Source organism: Limanda limanda, chromosome 4 (assembly GCF_963576545.1).
Source record: "Limanda limanda chromosome 4, fLimLim1.1, whole genome shotgun sequence".
Lineage (NCBI taxonomy): Eukaryota > Metazoa > Chordata > Actinopteri > Pleuronectiformes > Pleuronectidae > Limanda > Limanda limanda.
In genome coordinates this window covers 9,375,466-9,397,890 of record NC_083639.1, presented here as the reverse complement: position 1 = coordinate 9,397,890, position 22,425 = coordinate 9,375,466, and the positions used below count along the sequence as shown (strand labels likewise).

The following is a 22,425-nucleotide window of genomic DNA, read 5'->3' as shown; positions in this document are numbered from 1 at the left end:
TTTACAAAATGAATATAAAAATCAACAATATTTAGCTTTTATAAAATCAAATTATAAGTTCAGTTGAAAAAAAGACAAATTAGAAATATGCACCTAAGTTTTCTGCTTTTAGTCAGCCTGCAGCCTTTGTGTCTGAATGTTCTCCCCACATCTACCTATCTAATCATTGTCCTCTCTGAGAGGAGAGGTTTCAGCACAACTACTCAATCAGTCTCTACAAAGGCCAAAAAGCATCAGTTTTCTGTGTCGCTCAGTGTGAATATTATCACTTTGGTCAATTAAGTTATTAGTAAGACATGAAAAATTTGATCCGGGTCATCTGGGATTCATTCCACAGTCCAAGTTGGAGACTCTAAATTGACTAAAGGTGTGAATATGAGTGGGAATAGTTGTTTGTCTCTGCCCTGCAACGTGCTGTCAACCTGTCCAGGGTTTACCTCGGCTCTCGCCCAATGTCAGCTGGGATCGGCTCTCCTGACAATCAAATTAGTTAACTCTTTTTATTCACATTCAATGACGTGTAGTACAAAAAATGCAAAACAATACCTGGTTCAACTTCTCTACTGTAAGGATTTTACTATCGTTGGGTATTGCTCAAACAAAATGTTAGGATGCTAATAGTCGGATATATCAACACTGAAATCAATCAACCTTACAGTATACTATTCATAGCGTGCATAAAGCAAGATACCTCAGTTCTGTGCTCTTAATAACTAATGAGCCTGTTCCACATATGGAGCTATTTCTACCATCAGTGGTGAATACGAGGGATTTGTGAGCTGCAAAGAGGAACTTTTTAATTATCTAAAGTCCATGGTGGGACTTAATAACGTAATAAAGTTAATCTAACAGGTCCCTGATCTGTTTTGTAAGAACTCAACTAATTACTTCATTAAATAGTAACTATTTCAAACTCTCACTGCAGTTATTTTTGCACAACTGCTCTATTTCCTCTGTTTCTAAGGTTACTTTCTCTTGACAGCAAGTGTTTTTAATCATCCTTGTATCAACTACTGCTGCATATCTCCATGGAAACCTGTTGAGCAATACAGCTATGTAACGGCCAATTTTTCCTGTTAATTTCGAATTTCTCAATTTTGTAACAGTTTAATTTGCTTCACTTAGATTTTAGATCTGTGCTGGTAAAATAAAGTAAAAAAGCTTTAGGGGATTTTTAAAGATATGTTACAGTTTAGAATTGTTTGTGAATGAATAGAAAAATACAAGGATATCTGCAGCATTGATGTCATATTCCCACAAAAAAAGTTAGATGAAGGTCTTTGAACATGATAACGGTAAAGGTCTTCGTAATGAAAAGTACAATAGAAGAGATTGAATTTAATGATCAGGTTTCACGAATCAGATCAACCCCTCTTTTTTTAAATTAATTTTAAGTTTAACAGCCCTGTAACCAGGTTCCAGTCCCCATGCAAACAGCAGTGCATTACTGGATTTGTAATACAATCATATCGTTGAAAGCTACACTTCTCCAGACAGAGCTGATTAGAATTCTTTCAGCACAAACAAGTAAATGAATTGAGAAGTGAAATCAAGCACTGACTGGCACCAAATAGCCAAGAAAATGAAGCCGTTTCCCTATCATATTGACCTTTGTCTACTCAATCAATGCCTGCGCATGAACCAAAAAAAACTATTCCGAGGTTACGATGATTTCAGCCTGGTAGATCAGCCATTTCATGAAAGGCCGATTATCTCTGGGAATCTTGCGAGAGGGACAGAACAAACTCTCACTTTATCGTGTGGCAGCTGCATTCAGGATACTGAGTTTACAGAAACAAGACCAGAGTCTGCAAAGTTAAGAAAACTCGGAGGACAACAACTTTATATAATCTGAATCTAAACTTAATTGGACACAATGGACACAAATAAAGACTGTTTTGTTCAGACAGAAATCTCATGCCTCCTCATGCATGCAGAGTCCACCAACCATTGCGTACCAGACCTTCACTATAACAATAACCATGCAGTTGAGTCTGTAGAACTGTGAAAGGAAACAGGAAACAAACTCTGCTCTGATGTGTCAAAGTCTAATGACCCAACCTTCCTTCTCTGTCAGATAAGATAAGATAAGATAAGATAATCCTTTATGAGTCCCACCACCATCCCTCATACATACATGAGAGTGGCATCAATCTGTACGTCTAACGCTCGGCAAAAGTGTACAAGAGCATAGTCGAAAATGTCCAACTTTTACTTTAGGAAATTATATTGTATGAAATTGTGCAATCTTAAATGATTCAGCAGCAGTAAACAAGCCGTTTGTTTGACAAGTCAGTGTTTCTCCACAAACCAACAAACCAACTCGACTGACGCCCAGAAATGATTGGAACACACATAAACAAGCTGGGCCACTAAAGATTATTCTGTCCCGTGGATGTTTTTTTTTCTCTTTGCAAATGTTCTTCCAGTAAGCGATAGGTTTGCCAAACAAGCTGGCAGCTGGAAGATCCTCAGCTGCTGAGTCAGCAGAACCATTTCTTCAACTCCCAACATGTCTGGTTCAGCACAGCCGGCGTCGTGCAGCCCAGCAAGGTATTAACAGGTAATTAACCAGATCACAATGGTAACAATCTCCGACCTTAAGACAGAGTTCAGCTGAGCAAAAAAACTTTCAGTTTGAGTTGGCATCACAAACTGAAGGTGTCAGACAAAAAGTCCACAGGTTGTGCTTAAATCTTCCTTATGGCTTCGCTTACAAACACAATTAATCCCATGAACAGTTTTCAGCATTTAACTTGGTCAGCAGGGAAGCTGTCTGTAGCCTGGAGCCACAGGAAACTGAGCCACACCTACAGTGTCTCACATCGTGTTCATCAGCGTTTGAGCAAACCGACACAAACACTGTTCAGGGTCATTTAACGGATGAGAAGGGTGGTTTGAGACCACAATGGGTAACTGCTGGAATCAAATACAACAAACTGCAAGATGTAATATATACTGTATATCATAAAGCTGAAAAAAATATAAGGAATTTTACTTAAGATGAGTGATCATGTAGGACTACACACTGAAATGACTCAAAATGTGCCTTTTAATTGTGAATCACTTCGCTTCACACTCACATATGATAAATTCACACCTCATGCAGCGTTGTGTGCACAGTGATGGAAAAACCTCCTACAGCTAGTTTCTTTTCTAGATTACTTTCATCTGTGCATTAGAGCTGCTGGGGAGGTCAAGCTTGTTTGTGTTTGGTCTGACAGAACCAGCTGAGACTAGTCACATACAAGAAACATAAACATTAACCAGGGGATTGTAAAAACCACGCTTAATTTTCAGCGTGTGTGTGTGTGTGTCTGTGTGTGTGTTTGTGTGTGTGTGTCTGCGTTAATCTCCCTGATGAGAGCAGTTGTTTGCAGCCTGGAGGAATAGCAACTCCTTCAGTCTTTTGTAATTTTCATCACATCAGAACTGTCCTTCATCTTAACAACACAACTCATTGACGTGTCTGTCTGTCTGTCTGTCTGTCTGTCTGTCTGTCTGTCTGTCTGTCTGTCTGTCTGTCTGTCTGTCTGTCTGTCTGTCTGTCTGTCTGTCTGTCTGTCTGTCTGTCTGTCTGTCTGTCTGTCTGTCTGTCTGTCTGTCTGTCTGTCTGTCTGTCTGTCTGTCTGTCTGTCTGTCTGTCTGTCTGTCTGTCTGTCTGTCTGTCTGTCTGTCTGTCTGTCTGTCTGTCTGTCTGTCTGTCTGTCTGTCTGTCTGTCTGTCTGTCTGTCTGTAATGGTGTCATTGTGGGCAATGACTTGTGTCACTGTCTGAGTTGCTCAATGGTTACATCTAGGACATGACAACCATTACAGGCCATAAGCTTTTTGTCAAATCTCAATAAAGCCAAAACTTGAATTGCCGCCCTGCAGTTGTGTTCCTCCTTCAACCAGTGCAGTTTCAATTTACATACTTTTACAGTCTTGTACACCTTGACCTTTAAAATTGAATTGTTCATCTTTGAATCCAAATGTACCCATGTAACAAATTTTAAGAAAATCCCTCAAGGTGTTCTTGAGATGCTAACAAGAAGGAGACAGACAGACGTACCAAAGTATGGACGGATGAACAGACAAACTATTAACATTATGCCTCAGCCACCTGTCAGAGGCATGAAAACAAAATCACATCGGTGGCTTTGAACGTCAGATATCCAACTGAGCCAACAAATTAATGACTGTCTGCAAAATACTGCAGGAAACTGAGAGTGGGGTAAAACAGTGCTGCACTCAAAGTAGAACGAATTAGTGATTCATTGCAGAGGTTGGATTCAGGGAACTCAGCCAACAGAACCGGATGTCTTTGAAGTCAGAGTAAAGTACAGCGAAAAGACCAGTTTTACAAAAAAGAGGCCATTATAAAGACAACAGAGTCTCCAGTTTTGTATGTTGCATTTGCTGAATGTTTGATTCATCATTATCCTGCAGATGGATAAGCTGTTTCTTGACCTCAGAAGCTCCATTGTAAATGTCAAACAGGTGCTGATGGTTGAGCCCGTGAACAACATTTCACAAGCCGCCTATAAAACTGGCGAGCCGGAGGAGGCAGAGCTGCGGACCAGCGACCACATGGTGGTTAGCAACAAAACAGCACCCGGGCTCCTGAGTCAGTCAGTATGAACACGCTCTATTGACATGCTAATGCCAGATCTGCCAGCTGAACGGCCTGGATACAGTGAACACCACCGTCAGGGCTCCTTCAGACACCAAGGCTTTGGCAGCGAGCCTCGAGGGGTTGTTGAGAATTCATTAGTGACAGAAGGTTAAGATTCTACACATTTACAGAGGATTTAAATCTTATGTTAAGAGGAACTCTCACACGTTAAAAGGGCACTGGTTTTATTTTTTTCTCCTTTGTTGCTAAACTGCTGCAGATTTGTTTTGTCGGGTCGCACATCTATTAGCCCTCATGCATAATAAAACAAACGTGCGATCTTGTTATGACCCAATCGATGCCACACTGAGGGTTAGGCCCCTTCTGCCGTGTTCACATTAACTATAAAGCAATAACTCAGCGGAAGACAGGTGCAATTTCCAATCTGAATTTCATTACACTTCCCTCGCTGCCTGGTTCGAGTCATAACATTGCATTGTTGTCAGGTGGATTCGGGAGCCGAGGCCTCTGTGTCTATGTATCACAGCAGCTTTATGAAGGAAAACAAGCAGCTTTCTCCATAAATGAAGATCCATCCTCCTCTCGCAGTTCGAGGGCTCTGTCTAATGCAAAGAGGCAGCCGACCGCGGCCCTGATCTGTGAGACGAGAGCTATTCCCCCCATGACACAGATGTACACTAAATAAAACAAGGCTGGATTACCAAAATGGACTCAAACTGGGACACATTTGCGTGCCGATTTTTCCCACAATGACGAGATTGACAAGAGTAGCGTTATCGCGAAAAGTGCTAAAAATCAATCGGCTGATACACTTTCCACACCAAGAGGAATTTGTCTGTAAATCAATCCTACACATCCAAATCTTCACACTGTTGAGTATCCAGCGGTCCAGCCTCATACACGACTGGAGTGATGATCAGATAGAGGCTGAGGCAGAACATTATCGCAGCCACTGACATGTTAAAGGTCCAGGGTCTTGATCCTAACCTGCAGGTCCACTTAGAGAGTCATGCTGCTAACAACCAGTGCACTCTTTCATTTACACCAGGTTTTTACACACAGCGGCGCTAAATGTCACTTAAAGTTTCTTGAGGATGTTTATTTGGGTGGTCTGTATGTGGTGGGTCGATCCTGAAAAGCTGACTTCAGGAACAATAAATAGAATTTATGTGATTTCCCATTTATCAGCCATGTTCCTGTTGCAATTGAAACATCTCACATTAATGCCTTAAGCATGAATATGTGCATCCCATCAAACAATGAATCCACTGCTCAAAGGGAGAACAGGCAGCATAGTGTGATCAGGTCTGTGCATTAAAGCCGGATCAACCTGGTAAAAAGAAACCATTAAAAAAAAAGTAGATCACCGTACATCCACACATTGTGTGCAATCTATTCCTGAGTATATGTTCAGCATTTAGAACAACACTGATCTCAGCACAGCCAGGTACAGGCCCCAAAATGTGAGAGAATGAGGTGCCATAGAATAACACCACTCATCCCTCCGTCCATCCTGCACTGATTTCCACACAGGGATCATTTTACCCAGCAACAAAGAGCCCGAATCCTATAACCACATTATATGACAGATCAACATTCAGCACACATACATCTCTCTCTCTCTCTCTCTCTCTCTCTCTCTCTCTCTCTCTCTATCTCGTTCTCTCTCTCTGTTCCTGCATTAGTGAAAGAAACATTTGCACAAGAGAGACAAAATAAAAACCTGGAGTGAACCCTGTCACTGTGCTCTTGACACATGGATCATGGTTTGGCTGTCATGTGTCAGCGCTGCACACACACACACACACAGGGCATCCCATGGGGTGGGGGGTGGGGGGGGTGGAGGCTGTGTATTATAGGGATAAAGGGAAAAAGCAAAAAGCATGCAGAGCACTGGCTCTTGGTCAGTACGCACGGACAGTACCTCTGACACACACACATCAACACACACACACACACACACACACACACACACACACACACACACACACACACGCACACACACACCTTTCACTTGGGTCTCATAGTCCGCTATGATCTCCTTATCCTTCTTGAATTTCGTGGACATGTTTGCTCTCCGGGTGTCCGGGTGAGAGCCCCTGTGAGTGGAGGACGCTCCCGGGTCTGTGGTGCTGGTCCCTCGGCTGGCTGGTGAGGCTGCAGACCCCCCCCCCCTCCTCGTCCCTCGGCTTCTCCTCCTCTACGCGCCGTGCATCGAGGGAGGACGGAACAAAAGCGTGTGAAGGGCTTTACTTTGAAATCGGGGAGAAATCAGGAGTGCAGGAGTCCGCGGTGCAATCTTGCATTATTCTCCTCTTGTCCTCCTCCTGCAGGACGCTTTTTTCCCTCTTCCTCCTCCTCCTGCTCCTCCTTCCCCTCCTCCTGGTACCAGTCAACTCAAAGGGATTCAGCAGGGGGGAGAAAATCAAACAAAAGACACGAGCGAGCTGATCAGAGCCTGATGGAGAGAGAGAGAGGTTCGAGGTTCCAGTCAGGCAGTCACACTGAAGGATGAGGAGGTGAAGGTGGAGCAGCGTCCGTCCGTCTCTCTGACAAATTGCGCTGCAGGGAAACAGGAACTTAAGAGACGGTCACGTGAGCCTCCTCATATTGTTAACCCCCCCCTTTCCTCTCCCTGACACCCCCCACCCCCCCTTACACGCACACGCACTCTCACGCACACACGGTGGTTATAATCTAATATGATTTAATTCGACTCCATCGGGGCGGATGCCTTTCTGGTCATATTTCGCATGCACACATTGGAAAACACACATCAAGTCATAATCATAAGTAACGTGAAGTTGGGATTGTCTTGCTCTTTTTGGGTCATGTCCACTTTGTTTCTCTCCAGTATGGTCGCTGCTCGGATTTTCTACCAAGTGAAGCCATGAAGCATGAAACAGATGGAACAGATGATAATAAAACAAGTTTTACAAACCCTAACAGCTTTCAAGAATCAGTGCCGGCTCAAGCCACAAATAGATCAAATGTTTGAAAAGCTCATAAAAAAGATTTGCATTTGATATATTTCTACTATAGTATATGTTTAATGTTTATCATTAATATATTGAAACTAGAATGGCACTAGAGTGTATACACGCCCCAACAGTCCTCTTATGAAACCACATTTTAATTCACCAGTTCCAGATTCTTATTTTGGCTGTGCACCAAATTGCAAACACTCATGAATGTGTTCCATAAATGTGTCAGATCGTTTCCATCAAGATTTATGAATTATTATCTGAGAATTCTACGAAATTGTAAAAAGAAATCCCGAAAATGAAAAAACATTCCTGCATCTGCCTCCTAAACTGGAACAACACCAATATTTTAAATGATTCTTCGCTGACCTACACCACATCCTTCCCCCAAGTTCGGTAGTTATCCATTCAATAGTTCTTGCGTAATCCAGATTTTTTTTTTAAAACACACAGACAAAAATATAACCTCCAGGGGTAATTTAAATATGTGAGAACACGCCCAGACGGATTTGACGAAATCTCTTTTGATTCCATTGCTCATACTTCATTAGAGTCGCATTACAAATGACTTTGGGGGCCCCAGGTAAAAGGGACCTGGGAGGGGCCTGCACAGTTGTTTGTGCTGTGGACTAACATCATCAACTGTTCTTTTCTGCAGGGGGAGCCCTCTAAGCTCAGGGCCCTGGTCAAATAGCCTGCTTTGCCTTCCCTGTTGCAACATCCCTGGTTAGAGTTTATATATTAGTTTGTTTGTTTGTCTGTCTATTTGTTAGGTGGATCTGTATATGTATATATTCAGAGTGTGTGCCATTTGGTGAGATTCAAATAATTTGAATTTAAATGTGGTTTCTTTAGGCGACTGTTGGGCCTTGGCGGAGGTATGCATTCCCTGAGTGCCATTCCAGTTGGAAGATGTGGCTCATATCACAGCAGAGGTCGTCGGGGGTCGTCTCTGACGTGCTGCTCCGTGCTGATATTTGAAGTTCAGGCTGATCTTGGCTGAACACATCCACAACCCACTGTCTTTTCATTTGTAAATTGTATCTGCGACACCCTCCGGTTTTGCACAGCGTTGCGTCTTCACATTCCTTGTTGCATCCATTGTTTACTTCTCTGCTTCTCTTCTGTTGGCATAGCTGATGCTGATAATTAATGACGGCTGTGATGGTGAAAGTGTCATCAGTGACAGAAATGTCACACGCCTGGAGGCAAGAATAAATGAAACACAAGTGAAAGATTATTTCGCCATGCAAATAGGTCATAAATATTTTAAACATGGCTGAATTCAATAAAGAGCCCATGCATAATAATCCCTGATAATGATGCTGCCAGGGTCTCTGAGGAAAGTTCTGTAGAACCTCTCAGTTGTGCTGTGCCTTTTGTATCAACGCTATCTTGTCTTGGTAAATACAGTATGTGAATTCCTATCATGAAGAGAAGCAGCTTGTTACAGGCGTGTGATGACAGGGACTGAGTGTGTCATTCCAGTGTGTCACCGTGTTTTTAACAGTTCAGGGAAGTCGGGTTTGTTGTTTGTCCCCGAAGTTATTCTCAGTTCAGAACTCACTGCAGATGCAGTGTAAAGGTCATTTCCATCTGCAGCACACAGGCTGTTTCAAACTAAAAGGCAGGGAGGTGTTTTTTCACTTAAGGTGTACAATGTGCCAGATTTGAAAAATCTATTTATTAGGATTTAATGACAAAAATGAACAACCTTTGGGGAAAAAAACGGCAAGATTTTAACTTGCTTTATTATACATGAATGTATTATCAATACCATGCACCCTCTGAAAGTCAAAACGAGTACTGGAGCCATTACAATATTACTGAACATACTTTTGTTTTATTTATGTTGATTAATGAGCAATTAATCACAATACTCACACATTTTGTCAGATTCATGGCAGCAGGAGGTCTGTAGCTACTGTACAGCCCAATGTCAATACAATTTATCTCATTATCAATCAACTACTAAATTGTTTATGACACAGTTATTTAAGGTTTTTAAAAAACAAGTATTCCATGCTGAAGCAGATCTGGTTCAAAACTATCTATCTATCTATCTATCTATCTATGTATCTATCTATGTATCTATCTATCTATCTATCTATCTATCTATCTATCTATCTATCTATCTATCTATCTATCTATCTATCTATCTATCTATCTATCTATCTATCTATCTATCTATCTATCTATCTATCTATCTATCTATCTATCTATCTATCTATCTATCTATCTATCTATCTATCTATCTATCTATCTATCTATCTATCTATCTATCTATCTATCTATCTATCTATCTATCTATCTATCTATCTATCTATCTATCTATCTATCTATCTATCTATCTATCTATCTATCTATCTATCTATCTATCTATCTATCTATCTATCTATCTATCTATCTATCTATCTATCTATCTATCTATCTATCTATCTATCTATCTATCTATCTATCTATCTATCTATCTATCTATCTATCTATCTATCTATCTATCTATCTATCTATCTATCTATCTATCTATCTATATATATATCTATCTCCTCCTATCGCCTCATACGTGACACCTCCATGTCTGAGGAGTGAAGCCATCTAAGAGCAGACACCTAACTAGTGACATATCCGACCTGAGCTGCTTTTGTTGGTGTTTACCACAGAGAGGTCAGCAGAGGTAACCCTCCAAAGTCTATGTATTCCTCCCACGTCCCTCTATTGCTCAACCCTCTCTTCTCTATCATCAGGTGTCTCGGGGGGGAGGGACCTGGCAAACTGTGACTGTTTTTTTTCTGGCACAAAGATCCATTGTGGGATCGTTTTACTATTTCCTTCTGTAGAACAAGAGTGAGAAACTGCTCACGTCTCCATATCAAACATTCGAACAAACTTCCCATTTGAACACGGCCTGGGCCTTAATGCCATCATAGATCGTTTGTATGAAGTTTAACCCCAAAAAGGTTTTGGCACATAAAAATGTCTTTGTGACTCCACGGTTAAAATGTGTTACAACTATTTGTGTAGCGATCCTCAGTAAATGTTTTGAGGCTGGCCCTTTACTAATATCAAAGATTTTTTTATTTGGGAATTAATGCAGTATACATTAACACCGTGAATGTAATTTGTAAAAAACAAAGGTTTGGATCAGACAATCAAATATGATTTCAGATTCTTATAAGGTACGCGCAGTTACAGTAGCGGCTGTTGGAATCCCTTCATGCATTTATCTATGTGCATCCTTCATTACCTCTTATAGACTTAATCAATCCTTAATGTTGGTAGTTAGACTCAGTTGTACAATAAGTGAGCATCTCACTGCTCTATCTTTGACTTAATGTAAAACCATACTTGCTGCAGTGCTGGCTCTGCACAATGACAGAATAAGGGAATAGGACATTCTCTTTTTTATAGAAGTAAAAACAATTCCATTCACTCATCATTTTTTTTCCAGTCAGTCAAAACCCTCACTTCTGTTTATTGTTAGAACTGATTTTAATGCAGGGTAATCAGCTGTAATACCTCTCTCAGAGTCATGACACATATTCCGTACTTTCTACTGTCATGGAGCGATATGGCTCCGTGGTACAGTCTGTGTATTATCTCCCCTTCAGACTCATACCACTGTAACTGTCACTTTTACTTTCACAAGCAATCCCACACTGAGACAAGGAGCTTCTCAACACTGGGAGAGAATCCTAGTGTAAAATCCCACAGGATTGATCGCACCTGACTGCTTTGAGGATATTCCCTCCTCCTGGCGTTATTGTCTTTTCTCCACATTGCACGTTATTGCGGTTGAGTTATATTCCAGGATGGAAGCACCGGGTCTTTTAGCGTTGCTTGGATAACCCCAGAATCACTCAAAGGTCGAAGACGACTGTGGCTGTGTCTGTTTGATCTTCTGTCAAAGCAGCGAAACTTGATCTGCAGGATTTTTCTACCAGGTCTCTTTTCACTGACAGCTACTTTCTGCTCTCGTTTCAGGGGGAAGAAAGCCATGCATTATGCAAACAGTTGTCTAAAGTGTTTATACGATGGTGAAGTGTCTGACTGTACTCCAACACTGGCCATCTGTTGTGTAGGACATTTTCTGACATGAACACACACACCACGTCTCTCAGACTTCACACTTACGAGTGAGTTACTTTGACCTTTGCAAAAAAAGAAAACATTTTCAATAATAACATTGCAGTGTGGAGAGGTATTTTAGAAAACTGTAATGTGGGTTTATTCTGAATAAGTCAATCTGGCAAAGACAGTGAGTAAAAACAACAATAAAGGAGAAAAGTGGTAAGAACAAAGCAAACTGCTCCTTATTTTCTCCCATAGGGTATTGCTTTACAGAGAATTATCTTCACCTTAAGTAAAAAAGAGTTTTCTCCACTGGCCAGACGTTCAATTAATCACACAAGGGAATGTGACAGAGGAGAAGACAGTTATTTTAATCACCTGTCTCTACGTACGCTTCATTAATCACAAATGATAAATGATGGAATTAGGAGGTTATGGGTGAGTTTATAGGATTTTCTTTCCTGTTTAACTTAATAATTCTGGAACTGTCCATGGCAGAGACTCTGATATTTAGCTTTCTTAAAATTAATGGCAGTGTCCTTGGCTATACGCCAGTAAATAACCTAAATACGCCAGTAAATAACCATGCATTATTTCTGTCACTGAGTGGATTTGTATTTTATCTATGCAATCATTGATTGATGCTTAATGAATCACAGAAATCCAACATGTCAGACTCATCTTAGATCTACTCAAAGCATCCAGAGGTCTGTGGCTACTGCCCAATGTCAATACAACTTATTAGAATAATCACCAGGTATTCTAAATACCAACCCATTATTACTGGTCAAATTAAATAAAAATACGAATAGCATTCATCGCCACACAGAGTAGACTCACTGTGTCTGTGTTCAGATTCTAAAATGATATAATGGCGCCCTCTCCTGATCTCTTATGGTAAGGCTTTTAGAGACTTTGGTCCTTCCATGCAGAACAGTATCTAAAGAAGGAGCAACAATGACTTGACAAAATGTGAAATGAGACAGAATCAGGCAGGTTCCACAATCTTTTGTAAACCGATTTATATCAGGTTCAGGGTCAGTTTACAGCAACAAATCTGGTTAAAACATTGGTCTGTTGGCCCTGCTTTAGACTGGAGGCAGTTTGATGAAACACAACATTACAACAAATGGCCTCAGAGTAAGCAAAACTAATTCCAACATAAAAAAAACGCCTGTAGCTGACACCCTTCACTTTTATTCCGGTCACATTGTCTGTTAAAATGACGGCACTTGGGCGGTCTGCTCCTGTTTGCCTGTTGTGGGCCAAAAGCAAGACAGAGCAATGCCACATGTCAACAAAGAACGAGCCAAATAGGAGCCTTCCAAAACCCTCCTGAGAAAAAAGGACCACATTGGATTATGCTCCAGGTGCCACTTAAAGCACAGCTGGCCTTATTCCTTGTGTAAATAAGTCTTCTCCAGTGTTTGGTTATGATGCTTTTATTGTGAATGGGTGTGGGCCGGAAGTGCCAGTGTTGTGGCCGCAGGGCGGAAGTAGCGTGTTGTCACCTCGTGTTTGACAGGTTGGTCTGATTCCAGTTAGCAAACTGAGCACATTTGACTGGTTTTAAGGTTATTTTCAGCTCCCACAGCTCAGCCGCTGAACTCATTACTTCCACACACATCACCGTGAGGCGGTGGTTTCATAAAAACACCGCATCATCGTCTTACTTTACCGTTGTGTCTTCTTTATGTGCTGCCAACTTTTGTAGCTCCTGTAAGCTAACGTTAGCCTGCTGAGTTCCCTGTTTATGCTGCTTGTCCAGCATTGACAGAGAACTCGTTTATTCACAGTTTTGAGATGTCATGCTAACTCACCACAACATGATTTACTTATGACTTCCTCTGTGTGTGTTTAACATGTGAAACACTGACAGTTGTCTCTCATTGATCTTCAGCTCACACACACACACTACCCATTCAACATGTCCACACCGGGAGACGGAGCAGCAGATCAGGCCGCTCCAGCTTCCTCCTCCTCCCCTGAGACGGATGCCACCGCCGGGGACATCTTCACTGTGACCATCGGGGCCACGGTGCCCACGGGGTTCGAACACACTGCAGCAGAGGAGATCGAGGAGAAGATTGGGGTTGAGGCAAAAATCAGCAAAGACCGTGGTCGTTTATACTTTCCAATAACAACCGACAAGTTATACCAGGTAAGAAAAGAGTCCAAACCAAGGGAGACTCAGTCCCCACCAGGTTGTTTCTTACTGTTGTGGTGACCTACAACCACAGAAGACTTTGATTTGATGGTAAATCAGGAAGTTCAGGGGCCTTTTGATGGATTTATTTAGATTTTGATTCATCAAGACCATCTTTTATGATGTGATTTATGTATTTTTGTCTTTTATATTTGATTCATGGCCCATTTATGTTCAGCTAGAGGTTTGTGAGTCTTTGCTGTCCTACAAATGAAAACAGGGACAATAAAGATCCTTGAAGTCAAATCAATAAAAAATATTTAAATAGCCCCAAATCACAACGTAATCTCAAGGCAGTTTGTGTAGATAGGCCAAGACCTTACAATATTATAGAGTAACCCAACAGTTCCCATTAAAATAATAATATAAACTGTTTAAGAAAACCAGACTCAGTGTGGGCGGTCATCTGCCCCGACCTGTTGGGATGAGAGGAGAGAAGAGTTGGGTGGAGAAGGGGGAAAGAGAAAAGGACCGAAAGAGAGAGGGACCAGGAACAGCTGTGAAATCTGCATTTTTTAAATTACAGAAACTCTGATTTTTGTTTTGCCACGTAAAACATGTTTGAACGCACAAAACTTTTTCATGTATTAATTTATTCCTACACTCTAGGTTCATCTCTTGAAGTCTGTGGACAACTTGTTTGTTGTGGTTGAGGAAAATGATCATTACCAGTTCAAGGAGTCAAAGGTAACTCACAGCCGGCTTTACACTGATTGTTCTGATATACACTGTGTTAATGTCAGGGTAGCAAACAGTGTTCTTTAACTACAGGAGGAGACATTGGCGGAGCTGATGCAGCTTGCGTCCAACCTGCCCTGGACTAAGGCCCTGCAGGTCTGGAAACTCAACGGAGCCTTAAAAAAGAGGAAAGGCTACCGAAAAGGAGGGAAAGCAGGCAAGGTAAAACCCAACAGTGCGGCCAGTGATGAAACCACGGCTGACAATGAGCAGCAAGATGTCCCCGAGGCGGTGTCAGCTGCTGACGGCCAAACGGAGACAGAGGCCTCTCCTGACCTGGAGACCAGCTCACAGGACTCAGAGGAGGGAGCACCCAAGGCCAAAATCCTCAAATTCCGTGTGACGTGCAACAGGGCCGGTGACAAACACAGCTTTTCCTCTAATGAGGCAGCCAGAGACTTTGGCGGGGCCATACAAGATTTCTTCCAGTGGAAAGCAGACATGACGAAGTTTGACATCGAGGTAGGCATGCTTGTTGAGACAGGACTGACGCAAAGTGGATAACATTGCACTGGCCAAAAAAACCTCAACAGGCTCAGATAAACTTTGCAGGGGACAAACTAATATTTAGTTAAAGGAGGGATAAAATAACAACCCTGCTCTGTAACATTTTCCAACGAGATAGGCTGTTCTCATTATGTGAGATGTTGGGAAGTGTTGTTACGTGATGTGTTTTTGTTTAAGATTAAATCAAAAAAAGGTTTTCACACGTACAGTAATGATATAATTGTGGCTTTCCACAGTTTGTAGAAATGTAATTATATCGGTTGGTAGGAGACGGTTGTTTGGTTGTGTAATCTGACAACCACACAGTTTGTATGTTGAAATAAGTTTTACTTCCCAATCTGAGTTTGCTGATATTTAGATGTATGTTTAGATAAATGTTGCAGTAGTTAGTTAATCAGCCTGTATATGTTTGTGTTGTGCTTCTTTGTTACAATTAACTCAAAACAATAGATAAGAATATGATTGGCACTCAGTAGAGCACATACCTCCAACAAGGCCCAACAGTCCCTTTTTAAATAGGAAGACACAAAACCAGTCTCCTAAATATGCCCCTTTTCATCAAGATCCATAAATTATTCCCTGTAAAACTGTGAAACAATCAAAGCGCTCTCTGGCAATGTTAAAGGAGAAAGAAGGACAACACCTGGATCTGCCAGTTTGTCCAGATCCATAACAAATGCAATACGTTGTTTTTTTGGCCCATGTCCCATCTTACCACCAAGTTACATGGAAATGTGTTTTGTATATTTTGTGAATTCCTGCTAACAAATGGACAAAGGTGAAAAATGTACCTAAGTTAAAATGCCCATCAGATGCCAGATCAGATTAATGGGTGCGTCCAAACTTTAAACCTAAGTTAAAAAAAAACAGTAGTATTACATTTTAATGAATGGTAATTTAAAAATCCCTTGAATAAATCGTACAAATCCAATTTATTAGCAGTTTATTGTTCTTTTAATTTGAGCTCCATTAAATATGAAAATGTGTGCTACCTGATTCCTAATCTTCTAGTGTTTGCTCCTGTGCTGTAGGTTTTACTGAACATAAACAAAGAAGAGATGGTGATTGGCATCGCCCTCACAGAAGAGAGTCTTCACAGGAGAAACATCAGCCACTTTGGACCCACTACACTGAGATCTACCTTATGCTATGGCATGCTCAGGTAATTCTTCATAGCAATGTGGTCCTGTTGACGTCACAGTGTTTAACTCAGATTTATATTTACCTACTGTGTGTCGTCACAAGGATCCATGTGATGTGAATATGATGTGGTCGTCTGCTCATGTTTGCAAAGGACAGAGCTGATGTCACCATGCGCAACTTTTTTGAAAATGTTGTTTGTCCCTTGTACATATCTCTAGAAAACATCCACATATGTTCCGTAAACATCACAGAAATGTGCACATGTGTACATTCTGTGATCAGCCTGTGTCCAACATATCTAGGATTTTATTATTATTATTATTAACATGTATCAGTGTTTCCCACAAAATTAGATAAATCTGTGGTGGTAGCTGTGCAGGGGGTTGAATAGTGAGAACCGCCTTTCTCTCATAGGAATGTGCACGTTTAGAAGCTTTGATGAGATCTGGCTGCCTGTGAGAATGGTAATACCTGAGAATTCTCCTGGTGTTTTCCCTCCTATCTGTTTTCAGACATGAACTCCAGAATGTCTGCAAAATGGGGTACAGACTTTCTCTGGAGTTTGCCTTTGACACAATCTCAGGAGCTTTCAGGCGAGAGGTGGCACAGCAGGCAGGAAGTCATGTCTAAATTCTGCCACGGAAATCACATGTTGTCGTCTACGCCACTGCCTTATTACCAAAACCTCTCAAATCTCATTGTCTTTCCAAGTTGACATCTACATCTGTATGTATTCTATGTGTATGGCTTCTCTTTCCAGTCATTTCATCCTGAGACATGTCTGAAAGCAGCTAGATATACTGTTGAGCTTCACCAGCAGAAGAACATTAGTGAAGATGTTTCGTTTTTTTTCTAGCTCCCAACTAAACAAATAGATAAGAGAAAATAGACTTTGCTGTCACAAAGGAACATCTAACTTGGGGGCAGGCGGGGCCACCTTGATACAGTAAAGGCTATAATCAGAGTTAGTCCTTTAAAGCCTTAGGTGCAGCACACAAGTATAAAATGAATGAATGTCAAATACATTTTGGAGAGGACTGACTACTGTCATAGACTTAAATTAAAACTTTATTTCGTAAATAAAAGCACAATTGTAGAAACAATCTATAATACTTTTTAAAGCACTTTGTAAACAAAATAGAGTTCATATTTGTCTGTTTGTAGCCACTGAAAAAGCAGCCATGCGCAGTAAAATAGAAAATTCTGGATGTGATCTATTGAAATGCATCAAGAATGCTTGCAGATGCACACCTCTATTGTCCATTGTTGTTGCCTGCGGTTCACACTGGATTAGAACTAAGAAAGAAAACATAACCGCATTAACCGAGAGGCACACATACTTGTCCTGACTGAATACAGGCCTATCCAATATCTTCACACTTGCCAAGAAATTCTTCTGTCACACTTTAGTGTTTTTTTGTAAGGCTTAACAAAAGAGACGGATGCTCTGCTTACAGAATACGTTTTCCGCTCAGATGAGCTCAGAGATCGATTACGAGTATGTGACAGGTCATAAAAAACATACTCTGTGTCTCTCCTCTAGAATACACTCTTGGTATTTTTCTGTTATTTAAAGGTTGAAAATTGGTTCTACGACATCTGACATCATGATTTTTAGTTCTGTTACTTGTTGTGGTTTGGTTCATATTCATTTGCATTTCTCGTCGGATAATTTACATATATTTCTGTTGAACTTAATTTGTTTGTTCATTGTGAGAAAATACAATAGGAGCCGAGTAAACAAATGCAAATCATAACAATGTTACAAGAGTACCACTATAAATGTGACTTGGATATAGCTAAAGGATTTCAAGTTTATAGGCTTAAATTGTTGTAATGTTAATTGTCTGATTGTCTAATTGATGAAGTGACTGACACAGTAAAGTAATGTATGCACGTAAGTAACAACAGATATAAATACTAGTGGTGGAAGTTCAGTTGGGTGTCATGTCAAATTGCTGTAGGGCAGAAACTTAAACCACTTTTGTGTTTATGAGAGTCATGTTCAGTACAGAACATCAGGAACATCACACTCGAACTCTATAAGACTGATTGTAAAATCTTGTAAAATAATTACAAGTCGCATATTAGAACTGTTTCCTGATTAGTGATTTAAAGATCGGTAGTGAGTTGGCGAGCCTCATGTGATCAGGCAGGGAGTTCCAGAGCCACGGGGCCCTGACAGAGAAAGCCCGGTCACCTTGAGTAGCCAGCCTTGACCTAGGGACAGCCAACAGGGACAGGCTGACTGATGTCAGGTTCCCACCGGGATTACACAGAGTCAAGAGCTGTGAAATGTATGTGGGAGCGACGCCATGTTGAGCTTTTAAAGTACTCTGAAGGATTTATGCTTAACCAAGTCTTTCAAGCACAGATTGACAGGCCTCTGAGCAAAATGACAGCAGAACCCGTTGATATTATATATTGACTTGAATGAAATGAGTTGCTTATAAAATGTATTGCATTGGTGCTATATTCATACTCTGTTGTCTATTATCAGGCTGTGTAAACCTCAGGCGTCCGATGTGATACTTGATCCAATGTGTGGGACTGGAGCGATACCATTGGAGGTGAGACATGACTTCCCAACTGTGACCACGATTTTTCTCCTGTATGAGGGAGTTTTGTAAATGTTGCAGCACTGTTTCATGCCCTCATCTTTTTATTCTGTGTCATGGGTTTCATACGAACGTGACAAGTCTGACATTTTTCCCGGCACAGGCTGCGTAAAAAATCACACAGACGGTCTAGCCAACAAACCCAAAGATGACCAATATTATTAATGATATTCTGAGTCAGGCCTAACCTGTCGAGACTTGTGTTTGGAAACCTTAAAGTCTCAATTACTCATCACCCAACTCTGTGGTGTGTAACCTGCCATATTTATTTAGGTTTGAACCTTCGGTCACATCTAATCATTTTTTAACATGATCAGATAATAAGAACATCTTCAGACTCCATAATTGATATTATTCAGAACTTTCCCCCCCAACTTTGCCAAACTCATCTCTATCCATACACAGCCACGTTTTACACCCTTCTCCATTGCTACAAGTGCATAAACCTTAATACTTAGATAACTGGACATCATAAGACTTGAATTACTGGTCGATTTGTGGAAGCTTATTTGTTCCATGATGTTCTCGAGCGCACCCGAGGAGTGTTTATAATAATGCAAAAGGCCACAGATTTTAAAATGCTTTCCTTCTCCAGGGGGCCCTTGAATTCACCAGCTCATTCTACATCGCTGGTGACAATAATGACATGGCGGTTAACCGCACAGTCAATAATATATTTCACATCCAGAGAAGGAGGTCAGACAAGGGCAGGTGAGAAGGAATCGCTTAAGATTTTTGGTTTTAATTTACAACTTAACTTCCATGTGATGATAATCCTAATGATTTGTGATCGTCCTTTCAAACAGTGTGTCTGGACTGCCCATTGACACGGTGCAGTGGGATTTGTGCAATTTACCCATGAGGACCAGCTCTGTTGACATCATCATCACTGACATGCCGTTTGGGAAGAGGTAACATAACAGTGGTTTACAATACATGCTTGTTTAAGTAATATGTAAAAAATTACAGTGAAGAAATCTACGTCTTGAATAATTAAATATTAAACCACAATGCTTAAACTGTTGGTGGAAATATGTGTATTAAATATGTAATGAATGTAATTTATTTCATTCTGCTCTTTAAAGTTAAAGTGATTGGATAAAAATCCAGACTCTGCTACAATGTCAAGTAAAGAACATTGAAGCTAAATCACTCCTCTCTCTTCTTGAAGAATGGGATCCAGAAAGAAGAACTGGGACCTTTACCCGTCCTGTTTGCGAGAGATGGCCCGTGTGTGCCGACCTGGCACAGGCAAGGCTGTCCTGTTGACACAGGACAAGAAATGTTTTTCCAAGGTAAATGTATTCCTCTTGCGGATTCGATGTTTTCCAGCAAAGTCCACAGGAGATTAGGATCCCATGAAATGACATCATTTGTCATTCCAGTCCCGATGATGCATGCTCCGATGTAAACGTGTTCTGTCTTGTAAAGATGTTGGCAGCCATTGCACTTAAGTACTTATTTGTGATAAAAATGTTCAGTCACCCGTCAAATGGCACAAAAATAAGCAATGGGACATAAAAATACTTTTTTATTTAAGACAACACGCATGTGTATGGAGGTGCAGCAGTAAACACAGGTAGTGTAGTGACATTGTTGCAGAACCTTAAAGAATCACATTTCTTAAGTTTGGAAACCTGCTCTCTCTTTCAGCAACATGCACCTCTTCAGTTTGTCAAATGGATGAAATGAAAAGTGCAGCTTGAAAATCTTGTACCTTTGCTAAAGTAATAATAACAACAGGTACTGTGATTAGGCTACAAAAGTTAATTTCTTTAACAATGGGGCAGGAACAAGTAGACAGACCTGTTTGTGTCACCACCAATTCAAGTCAATGATTCTGCTTTGTCCATTTGTCCACAAATTTGTCACGATTAAACTGAATAGAGCACTTTGTGTACAAATATACAACTTGTTGACAATAATTCTAAAAATAGTGTTTTTAAATGCAGATGCTTTGCTTTTAAAGTTTCACGACATCACTGACTCACTAACCACAGCAAATTTACGCTAATCTTCTGTTCAATAATCCTGGTGTGTGTGTCTGTGTGGCAATAAAAGTTACAAAACTATATCAACAGGCCTGGATACAACCATAACATGTGAAAATGTGTTGCATCATTTGTAACACGCACAGTCTTCGTGAGTAAAGGGGGAAAACCAACATTTATTAGTCAGGCCTTGGACTGCACAAGCTCCCTGAGGTAACACTAAACTTATAAGGTCAACACATACTAACCATGTTGTGTGATAATGCATCATTTGGCAGTAGCCTGAATTAGGGCTGTCAATTTATCATGTATAAAAATGCTCATCTAGAGATTGGGTGTCTATCTTCTCTACAAGCTGTTGTTTGACATCATACTACTAACAATCCTCCTTTCACAACAGATGCATTGTCTGTATGTAGAAGGCGTCGCAACCGTCACATTCTCAATGTCATGGTGCACTGAACTGTCACTCTGACTCACTCATTGACCTTGTATTGACCTTTCTGGTGTCCAAGCTTTTCAAATTTGGTACTAAGTCAAGTAATTGGTATTAAGATTTAGTTCTTGGTTTATTACTAAAATCCCTAAGCTGTTTATACAACTCTCCACCTAGTTTAAACAATCTTAAAAGCTCATATGAGGAATCAATTCATCTTGAAATATCTCAAAATAACCCCTCTGCCGCTTTAGTGATGCAGGTTTAACTAACTCGGCCGTGGCATCTTGGAACGAGACTTCTCCAGCTGTATTTGTCTAAACAGAAATCTTGCTTTGCGTAAAACAGATGTCTCATTTGTTTGTTTGCCCTCATAAGATTTATGTTTTCCGCAGGCTGTTTCCAGGATGGGAGGACTGTGGAGGAAGCTACACACTGTTTGGGTCAATGTCGGGGGTTTACACGCCGGAGTCTACCTCCTCAAGCGGACCGAGAACGTGTTTGGCGAAACTCCTGAGGATATCTATGAACCACGAGAAACAGTTAACACGCAGGCGGAGAAGACGGACGACAAGGAGCTCTCTTAATCAAACCACCTCCTGCATTCGAATTCAGAATTTATATTTTGAGGCCATGTAGGATTGTTGCTATTTATTTTATTTTTGAAGATTTTACTTTCTCCCTATTTCAGGTTCTCTGCTCAACAGTGCCAAGCAGGTTAAGTGTATTATTTTTGTATTTCACATTTGGTGTAATGTGATAAATGGGAGAAATTAAAAAACTTATTCTTTCATGCTCAGCAGCAGGTTAATGGTTCTCTCACTGTTCCACTGAGCCAGTTCATTTGTCATGATGCTGTAGAGAAACCCTGTGAAGGATTTATTGTTCCTCTGATCTGCTGTGTTCACTGCATGTTGCCATTTGTCCCGATGAATGAAGGTTCAAACTAAATATCAGTAAATATACACATTCATTACTTTGATTCAGTTGCCAAGCAGTGACAAATTTACAACACAGAAGCTGAAACGTTCAGTGGAAGAAAGAGGCGGTCCTTGAAAATGTTTTCTGGAATATTTTATATTTTAGTTGCTGGACAATAAAGCAGGGGAAACTTTCA

General features: G+C 40.7%; 2 protein-coding genes across 3 annotated transcripts in view; one reads left to right on the top strand and one right to left on the bottom strand.

The window, feature by feature from the left end:
• srgap3 (SLIT-ROBO Rho GTPase activating protein 3) overlaps positions 1–6,685 on the bottom strand; it is a 54,549-nt gene extending 47,864 nt beyond the window's left edge. The window contains exon 1 of the mRNA XM_061069227.1: positions 6,625–6,685. Coding sequence (XP_060925210.1) covers positions 6,625–6,685 — 61 coding nt within the window. The remainder of the gene's footprint in view (positions 1–6,624) is intronic.
• Positions 6,686–13,133: 6,448 nt separating this feature from the next.
• Positions 13,134–22,425, top strand: thumpd3 (THUMP domain containing 3). 2 transcript variants are annotated; one of them, XM_061069559.1, is made up of 10 exons: positions 13,134–13,194; positions 13,570–13,830; positions 14,485–14,562; positions 14,647–15,075; positions 16,152–16,282; positions 18,764–18,833; positions 19,477–19,592; positions 19,688–19,792; positions 20,053–20,176; positions 21,704–22,425. In XM_061069559.1, exons 2-10 carry the CDS (start codon positions 13,597–13,599, stop codon positions 21,893–21,895), a joined length of 1,479 nt encoding a protein of 492 aa, XP_060925542.1. In that variant the 5' UTR covers positions 13,134–13,194; positions 13,570–13,596; the 3' UTR covers positions 21,896–22,425. The 2 variants fall into 2 exon arrangements, with proteins under 2 accessions (XP_060925542.1, XP_060925543.1); XM_061069560.1 differs by lacking the exon at positions 13,134–13,194 and adding an exon at positions 13,222–13,243.

What these genes read in the sequence shown, in the direction of transcription:
- thumpd3 (XM_061069559.1), top strand. Translation starts at nt 13,597, where the DNA reads ATGTCCACACCGGGAGACGGAGCAGCAGATCAGGCCGCTCCAGCTTCC. An exon ending in TGACGAAGTTTGACATCGAG is followed by an intron (nt 15,076 to 16,151) that starts GTAGGCATGCTT and finishes CCTGTGCTGTAG; the next exon opens with GTTTTACTGAACATAAACAA. An exon ending in AGGAGGTCAGACAAGGGCAG is followed by an intron (nt 19,593 to 19,687) that starts GTGAGAAGGAAT and finishes CCTTTCAAACAG; the next exon opens with TGTGTCTGGACTGCCCATTG.